Genomic DNA, 9,048 nt, shown 5'->3' on the forward strand with positions numbered 1-9,048 from the left:
TTGCACCCCCCCTTCCCACATTTGTGTCAAGTTGGCTGGATGTCCTTTGGGTGGTGGACCATTCATGATACATACAGGAAACTGTTGAGCATGAAAAACCCAGCAGCTTTGCAGTTCTTGACACAAACTGGTGTACCTGCCACCTACTATCATACCCCAGTCAAAGGCACTTAAATATGTTGTCTTGCCCATTCACCTGCTAAATGGGATTATAGATTTCACCTGGTCACATACACATATTTATCAGATGTTATTGCGGGTGTAGCGAAATGGTCAGTCTATGTCATGGAAAAAGCAGGTGTCCTTAATGTGTATATACTGTATATTAATATGGCAAAGGAACCAAGGCAGAAACAAATGTCATAAACGGTAGTCGATTGGTAGAATTTAATTCCTTAAGTACATAACATACAGCATTTGTGATGTGTATCTTGCATTTAAATAAATACACACTTCAGTAGCTGTCTCTTTGGGAAAAACATTAAGCATTATTAAAACCAAGTTAAAATAGTCAAAACAGTTCTCCAAAAGATTAACTAAATATTGTGAAGCAATTATACTTTAGGACCAATCACTAGTTGACCACCACCATTATTGAACACACCACAGATAATATATTTTTCATCTGACATAGATTAGTAAAAGATAGTCTCCCAGAAATTGCTTACAAGACTGAGAATAATCAAAGTGGTTGTTGCATTGAATTTCATGTGCATGATTAGAGTATATAAAAAATAAATCTCTGAAAATAATGACATCGGTACCTACCCTACTATCCCAACCCCACATTGCAAAAATATATTTATTTGAGAGTATGAAAAATCCTGAGAGTATGGGGAGAAAAATCAAACATCAGAAATGGAAGAGAGAGGATAGGCATCTCATAATCTCACTATAGCTTAAAGCCAGGTCCACATCTGGCATTCATTGGACTCACTTATGTTGCCATAGTACTATCTGTAATGTGCAGAGCCCTTTCCTCTTCAGTCCTTTGTGTTTGTCATCAACTCCAGGTTGGGTCATACTTGCTCCATCCCGGAGGGGGTGCCAGGAAGATTCTTCTTCCCCTTGACAGGAAACTGACCACTCCCCGATACCCTGTCCGTGGGACCCCTGACTTCAAGTCCTCCATCACACCCAGGTTTTTGGCCAACACTTTGAAACCATCTTTACTTGAGTAGTGTAGACAAAATGGACCCGCTCCTTTTAACTGTCCCCGTTGGACCTCTTCATATTTGACCAAAGGAGCACTGTAAACCTGCTTCTCAAAGATCTCCTTGTATTTCTCCTCCTTCAAGTAAGCAAGATCCAGCTTGGTGAAAGGCACAAATTCACTATTCAGTTTAATGTAGCGTAAGTATTTGTCATAAAATTGGCCTAGGCTCACACCTTTCCGTCCAAAGGTTAAAGTTCTGGATATTTCGGGTCGAATACAGGCTCGATCTCTGCGCTGATCTGGCTGACGCATCCAGTCATCCCAGAATGCACCAGGCCACTTGGGCTCCAGCTCTATCCAGAGTTCCTTGATCATCATCCAGCCCAGCCCAGGGAAGAAGTCTGTCCTGTACAGGAGGTCTGCTTTACCAGGGTCGACGTAGCCGTCCCGACCATTGTCATTCCAGGCAGACACACACCACAGAGACGGGTCAGATTTCAGGATTGGGTGAAGGGATCTGAAGTACTCAAAGAAATCTGGTGCCACCTAGTGAGAGAATGGAAAACAATGTTTTTTTAGTTGATCAACTGGCAACTAGAGAGGATGTAAACAATGACGAGCACAAAACAAATGAATTTAACATTTCACTTCAATGCATATTTCAAGTCTGAGTAGAGAAAATGATTACCTCCAAATCATCTTCCACAATAACAACAGAGGAATGTGAAAGAGAGTTGAACACCTGGTTGAGAGCCCAGCGATAGTGCCTGGAGATTTTGTAGTAGCCCTGGAACTTCTTGTGTTCTGGTTTCACGGCAATATCTGACAGGTCTGGTTGTTTCAGGTGAGTTACCTGACTGCCATAAGAACCAATCATCTGTGCAGTCTCCGCATGCCCACAGTCCTGGCTGACTATAATTGGGTAGAGTTCAGCTGAGGGGCGGTACTCTATGAGTTTGTCCAGGCAGCGTTTAACAGTAACTCTGTTGCAGGCTATAACTAAGATGGGAATGACCACCTGAGGGGGGCCACCTCTGCTGGCGCCATTCTCATTGGGTTGTTCCCATAGTGACCGATGACCCTGTATCTGAAGCAGGATTTTTCTCTGCATTTCAAGCTCTGCCTCAAAGGCTTCTGCCATGTGGATCACATCCCCAGCCAAATCAGCCCCTCCTCGTCCTCCATCCATCTCCCTCTCCTCTCGACCAGACAGGGGTCGGCCCCACAGATAGAGGACCACGACGGCATTCCAGGCGACAAAGAGAAAAGCACCACAGAGAATAGCAGAACCTCTCTTACGGAGCATGGCCCAAACAACTTACGAGGGAAAGGAAGTTAGGAAGACTGGGTTTGTAAATAAGTTGTGACAAAGGAATGCAGAACACAAGAAGGACATGTGGAGAGGTTAATTGGTTAGTTTAAATATTGTATTAAAGTAATGAAAACATAAACAGGTTAACATAATTAGGTAAAGCTTGAGTCAAAAAAAGACAAGGAATATGTATAAGGTATGAGGGAAAAATTGAGGGAGAGCTGGATTCATCTTTGACAGGAGGTAGGTGAGCTGGTCAGGAGATGAACACGCTGGTCTTCAGTTCATACCTTCCCTGTCAATCTGAAATTATAAAATTGATATAGATAAAACACAGGGTCCAAAAGCTAGTCAACTGACAGTCACTGTCACTTACATTAATCGAGTACAAAAGTATGAACTATAAGCCCACTGTAGATAGTTGGAGGGAAAGCCATATTGGAAAGGTGGCATTCATAGGCTAATCGATTTTTCTATCACCTGTAGCTAGCCCTCGCCACGCACCCCCGGAATGCGACAGATTTACTTTATTATCGGAGTAATTCATACATTGTTTGATAACTATATTGGAACTTGGTAATCTTTCGACCGAATTGCTAGGCAGCTAATTTTAGACAGAACATTTAATTCCCAGAAATTAGCACTTACCTCCAGTTTCATAACGTAGAATTCGGTCTCTGTAGCCATTTCTTCCTTCGTTTCACTAACCTCTTCGATGACAATATGCAGGATCAATAAGCAAGTGAAGTTGAAATAATGTATCGTCGTCACACTTTAATTTTGATTGTTTTTATTATCAAACGAACTTCATTTCGACAGTTTCATTCCTGCCATTTGTTTTCTCAAGACACAAGAATGCAGACTTCCGGATAGCTAATTTTTTACCGGAAGTCCTGCCTTAACCGTCACCTTGAGAATTTACCCAACTGCACCAAATAGGGCTGAGCAAATCCAGTCCGATTCATATTCATTAAACTGTATCACCCTGTGTACTAGTCTTAAACATACCTATCTTAGATGCATGTCTTTTGGAGAGCGTTTTTTTGTCATGTTCTTAATGTTCTATTTTCCAATAAATATTAATATTCCAGATATGTTCAAATTTCATGAATATCTTACATGGTAAAAATAATAATAAATAAGAGTTTTTCATGTTTACAAATGCAAAAATACTGCATTCAGCACAAGGGCTGTAGGCCTTTATTGATCATAGGCCTACTTACCATTGCATTTCCAGTAACTAATGGAAACCAGAAGCAATCAAAGGGCAAACATTTCAGGATAATCACATTTTGCGTAGGCTATTATCTTCCAAAACACAAAATATGTAATTGTTCTTGGATATTCATCAAAAAGGCCAAATTTGGCTTCAGCCCAATAAAGATAAATATCATGTTACAATACAATCACAGTTGACACCTGTCGAGAATCAACAGAAGAAAGTTGGCCCTGGGCCTATATCTCATTCTAGTAAGGTAATCTGGCATCATTATGCAACAGGCTAGGCTTATAGATAGGCTTATATAGCGTGTGTGCACCTTTACTCGTGTGACACTAGATTCCTAACTCCTTTGTGTTCATGACAATACATGGAACATTTTGTGTTTCACAAGGGGTGAAATTATACACTGAGTGTACAAAACATTAGAAGCACCTGCTCTTTCCATGACATGGACCAGGGATGGGCAACTGGCGCATGCGGCCCGTGGCGCCCCTTTTAAAGGCCCGCTGAACTCAGTCGGGGTCTCAACTTCCTGTTGAGTTAGAATACACACGGTGCAATTACGAAATGTGGTTGTGCATCAGCGGTCACTCAATTAGCCCATGTCAGCCATTTTATTTAGATTAGTAAGTTAGTCTAGCGGCCAGCTATCTTAAACTTGTAATAAGAATGGTCAAATGTTTTGTGGTCCCTACCCCCTCAAAGTTGTCCATCCCTGACATAGACTGACCAGGTGAATCCAGGTGAAAGCTTTGATCCCTTATTGATGTCACCTGTTAAATCCACTTCGATCAGTGTAGATGAAGGGGAGGAGACAGGTTAAAGAAGGATTTTTAAGTTTTGAGACATGGATTGTGTATGTGTGCCATTCAGAGGGTGAATGGGCAAGACAAAATATTTAAGTGCCTTTGAACAGGGTATGGTGGTGCCAGGCACACCAGTTTGAGTGTGTCAAGAACTCCAATGCTGCTGGGTTTGTCATGCTCAGCAGTTTTCTGTGTGTATCAAGAATGGTCCACCACCCAAAGGACAACCAGCCAACTTGACACAACTGTGGGAAGCATTGGAGTCAACATGGACCAGCATCACAGTGGAATGCTTTCGACATCTTGTAGTCTTTGCAACTCAATATTAAGAAGGCGTTCTTAGTATTTTGTACACTCAGTGTACATGCAATGCAACCTGCAGATCAATAAAAGACTACAAACCATTTAGAATGTCCGGTGAAATCAAAAGGGCGTTAGATTGATTTGATGGAGTTTATAGCATGATTATTCCCTGAACAATGTTTTTAAAATCTGTCAGATTTGTTGTTTATTTCTAACAATCCTCAGAGCTAAGAGTGATATTTGGCTTTCATATACAACAAAGCGATTGTCAAAACAACTGAGTGACTTATCAACTGATAATAAAACATGTCATCGTGCAGCATGTCTCAAATTCAGGTGCTTACTGTTGTAATGTCTTTACTATCATTAACTGAAGACTGATACGTTTTTATCAAAGATTCTCTGTAATTAGTTACTGCGCGGTCAACTGAATAATCATGTAACTAATTAACTAGGAAGTCGGGGCACCAAGGAAAAATATTCAGATTACAAAGTTATCATTTCCTAAAATAACTTTTCAGATATTTTATCTGATCAATTAGTCTTCGAATTAATTAATTATTTACTTTACCTCAAGTTAGTCTCATTCCAAATGTCGTAAATTGTTGGTTATCTGCACGAACCCAGTCTTCACTATGAGTCATCCATACATCAATTGCCTTAAATCATTTATTTATTACTAACTAAGTAATTCACTGAAATGCATAAACAAACAAGGTAAATGTAATGATAGGAAAATGTACCCTAGTGGACTAAACCGGTTTGCGGCTTGTTAGACTAAGAAGTCACTGCAGAGTTAATAATTCTAACAATTGAAATGCTAATCCTTTACACATGAACGCTCACTCATTTGGGAACAATTGCAATCAATATATATATTTACGCTCAGTGTGTCGTCTTGATCGCTGGTGGTCTGCAACCTTTAGCCATCTCATAATTGAGGTACGCTCGGTCTGCTGATCGAAAACCCGAGTGGGGTTTTATTCGGAAGGGCCGAAGAGGGCTGTCCCAGGATACCTGACCCTAACTGGGATCAGGGGCGGTCCTCTGATTTAGTTCAAATCAAAAGGGAATTGTATTTTTCTTCATTAAACAGTACACAATCATATTACACAATTATACAAACTGTATAATACTCACTCATTCATCTTATTCAACAATTAGAAGTAAACCTCATATCTGAGGCTATTATATAAACAGCATTATGGTCATGTGGCCACACCGTCTCCCATGAGCTTCCCCAAGTTGTGACAAACGGACCAGTTCGTAGCTGGATTCTTCACCGATCTTTAATACTTTCTCCGGAAAGTACCTCAAGTTCTGTGAGGTGGAAGGATTTCCTTTGTTCTCCATGAAAAACTACTCACTATAACTGTGTGTCCATGAGGTCTTCTCAGGAATTTGCGACATCTGACCACAGCAGCCTAGTTGAAGGAGGCAAGGGGGAGGCAGGGAGAGGGGGATGGGCTTGTTATACCCAAAGAGGCCAACGTCATGACACTGTTCAACGCCTTTCTGGAAGTCAGTTCCCCGTACAAAGTGCTTTGGACATTCCACCCTGAGGCCTGGGAGAGTCGCCTATGCATATTTTGTGTGTGTGTGTGTGTATGGGTGTGTACTGGTGTTCAGGCCCTTAGTTGTGCCTGCCCTCTGAGGTCCTTTCTTCAGGGGACTGGGAGGTGTCAATCAAAGACTGTTCATCAAAGGGACTTCCACTTTGTCCATTCAATGACTCACCCTGCAAAACGGAACAAAAATAGGCTACAATGTGAAGCATATTGTTTTGGACATATTTGTCATTACATTGGGGTATGGTTTTCATTGGGTATAGCACACAAATGTTCAGGGGTTCAGGCACAGTAGACCATGGCAGAGGCTTAATTATGAAATCTCAATGTTCTTCACTCACCTGTTGAACACTACTTCTGACAGAGGTGCTTTTTCCTCTGATCAGGTGTGTGGTCTGTCCCTCCATGGCAGCTTCACCTACATCATTTGGTCTGGACCCGCAGAACACTCCCAGTTTGACATGCATGATTTCAGACACAAACAGGGTGAAAAATAAGCACCTGTTCTTCAGAGTAGACCAACCATTTAGGATAAAAGCAGCGATCATATTTTCCTCTATTTCCTTATTGTGCCAAGTTATGGACACGTTCAAAGCCGGCAGGGGAGGTTTCTATGATTTTGTCCCCCAAAAAATGTTCTTATAGTTCCTACGAGTAATGCCGTTTTTCATTTTGGGCATTTGGCACATTCAAGGAGCTCGGGGCCCCTGGCGAGCAAATTATTGGCTCTGTAATCTTTGCTTGACAGGTATAATTTCCTGACTCATAATCTCTCGTTTTGCTGTTCGACTCAGGTTTATATTCCACAGACACTCCAAACTCAAGTCGATGTCCTTAAAAAAATGACTTCCATACTGAGGGAGTTCGTTTTGGCAGCACGGAGTCGCATACCGCTCCGCAAATCAGTCCGAGGCTGTATCCCGAGGTAGCAGGCCGCTTCTTCTTTGCTTGATTCCTGGCAAGGATATTCCCTCAACACCGTAGAATAGCCAACAAAGCAGAAGCAGAAGGGGTAGAAGCCACCGTTCTCGATATTCTAGTGGTGACTGTCCGCAACGTTAATTCTATTGTCACACATCTACCATAAATTTATGCAAGCACTGTAATTCAAGAGGAAAACTTATCCATGTTTGATGACATACCGTTAGCTATTCAACCCGAACACTCGCACAGCCAATATCCAGTTTGCGTCAGGGTCTTTCTGGACCGGGGTCTGGTTCACCCAAGCAGAAGCTCCGCCCGGGCCGGGATCGTGAGTAGACTTTGTCAACGAGGGTGGATCATAGTGCAGAAAATGCATAGGCTACAAACCTTTTTGAGAGGAATGGCGAACAAGGTTTGGTCCCTACACAAAGTTGAAATAGATTGCATAAAACTGGTTTAAATTTATTAAAATAGAATAGCCTATGGACAATTGATGTAAACTCACAATTTACAACACCTTCAAATATTTGAAAATGCATTAATAATGACTGTTGTGATAGATTTCTGGAGAGATATAAACAGCTTATCTGAAATTGTTTGCCCTATTGTATGTCCCTCTATACACACACACACACACACACACACACACACACACACACACAGAGAGAGAGAAAGAGAGACAACAATGCTATGTAATTACAATGTACCTGCCTATTGTATGTGCATAGAATTACTTGCTTTAGCATCACTAAATAGGCCTATAAAGTGGGAACAAATAATGAATGTGTTAACCATAAGAATTGCTCACCATAATGAATTTACCATAAGAACATCAAATTAAATACAGGGTGTTCTGTTTAACAGTGGTTGAAATAGACGTATGTCTGTCAACACCTGCTTGTAGAAAAGACAAAGACATACTCGCATAGCCAGATTAGGTCAACTAGTGGCCCGAGCATCAGCAAGGTTTTTTGTTGTTTACAAAATGAGTCTTGTTTCTGCACTCACCACAATATTAACTGTTAGGTAACCATTCAAATGTTATATTTGAATGATTAAGAGCATATTCCTTAAACAATTAATAAAACGCTTGCATGTTACACAACACATACACTTAGTCATGCTGTCAAATGTCACTGCCTCCTTTCCATTATAAAATATTTGCATGCAAGGTGCCTTGTAAGAGGTTTTTCTGTCACACTGACAACCATAGAATGGAAAACATAGCTACTACAACTAAAACTAGTCATGAGTGACACTGTTTCACTGATACATACACTAAGTATACCAAACATTAGGAACATCTTCCTAATATTGAGTGGCACCCCGGTGCGCCTGGCACCTACTACCATACCCAGTTCAAAGGCACTTAAATCCTTTGTCTTGCCCATTCACCCTCTGAATGGCACACATACACAATCCATGTCTCAAATGTCTCAAGGCTTCAAAACCCTTCTTTAACCCGTCTCCTCCCCTTATCGAAACTGATTGAAGTGGATTTAACAAGTGACATCAATAAGGGATCATAGATTTCACTTGAATTCACCTGGTAAGTATATGTAATTGAATGAGCAGGTGTTGTTAATGTTTTGTTTAGTGTAGCTTTCAGTAAAATGTTAAAACAGTACACACACACACACACACACACACTGAACCTGTCAGGAAATAGTATAAAAACAAAAAGAAAATTATTCTCTAATGGGACTAAAAGAGGAAGGTGCAACCAAGGTACCGATAGGCAAAGATCTTATCAGAAA

The 9,048-nt window shown here is 41.0% G+C and overlaps 1 protein-coding gene across 1 annotated transcript; it reads right to left on the reverse strand.

Annotated features, from left to right (window-relative positions):
• Positions 1–360: 360 nt before the first annotated feature.
• Positions 361–3,476, reverse strand: mgat1a (alpha-1,3-mannosyl-glycoprotein 2-beta-N-acetylglucosaminyltransferase a). The gene is made up of 3 exons (XM_024397360.1): positions 3,117–3,476; positions 1,845–2,771; positions 361–1,702 (listed from the first exon to the last, which is right to left on the reverse strand). Exons 2-3 carry the CDS (start codon positions 2,460–2,462, stop codon positions 1,004–1,006), a joined length of 1,317 nt encoding a protein of 438 aa, XP_024253128.1. The 5' UTR covers positions 2,463–2,771; positions 3,117–3,476; the 3' UTR covers positions 361–1,003.
• Between the last annotated feature and the right edge of the window lie 5,572 nt (positions 3,477–9,048).

The sequence above is a fragment of the Oncorhynchus tshawytscha genome, linkage group LG03 (assembly GCF_018296145.1).
Source record: "Oncorhynchus tshawytscha isolate Ot180627B linkage group LG03, Otsh_v2.0, whole genome shotgun sequence".
In the NCBI taxonomy this organism is placed as follows: domain Eukaryota; kingdom Metazoa; phylum Chordata; class Actinopteri; order Salmoniformes; family Salmonidae; genus Oncorhynchus; species Oncorhynchus tshawytscha.

What these genes read in the sequence shown, in the direction of transcription:
- mgat1a (XM_024397360.1), bottom strand. Translation starts at nt 2,462, where the DNA reads ATGCTCCGTAAGAGAGGTTCTGCTATTCTCTGTGGTGCTTTTCTCTTT. An exon ending in TTGTGGAAGATGATTTGGAG is followed by an intron (nt 1,703 to 1,844) that starts GTAATCATTTTC and finishes TTCTCTCACTAG; the next exon opens with GTGGCACCAGATTTCTTTGA.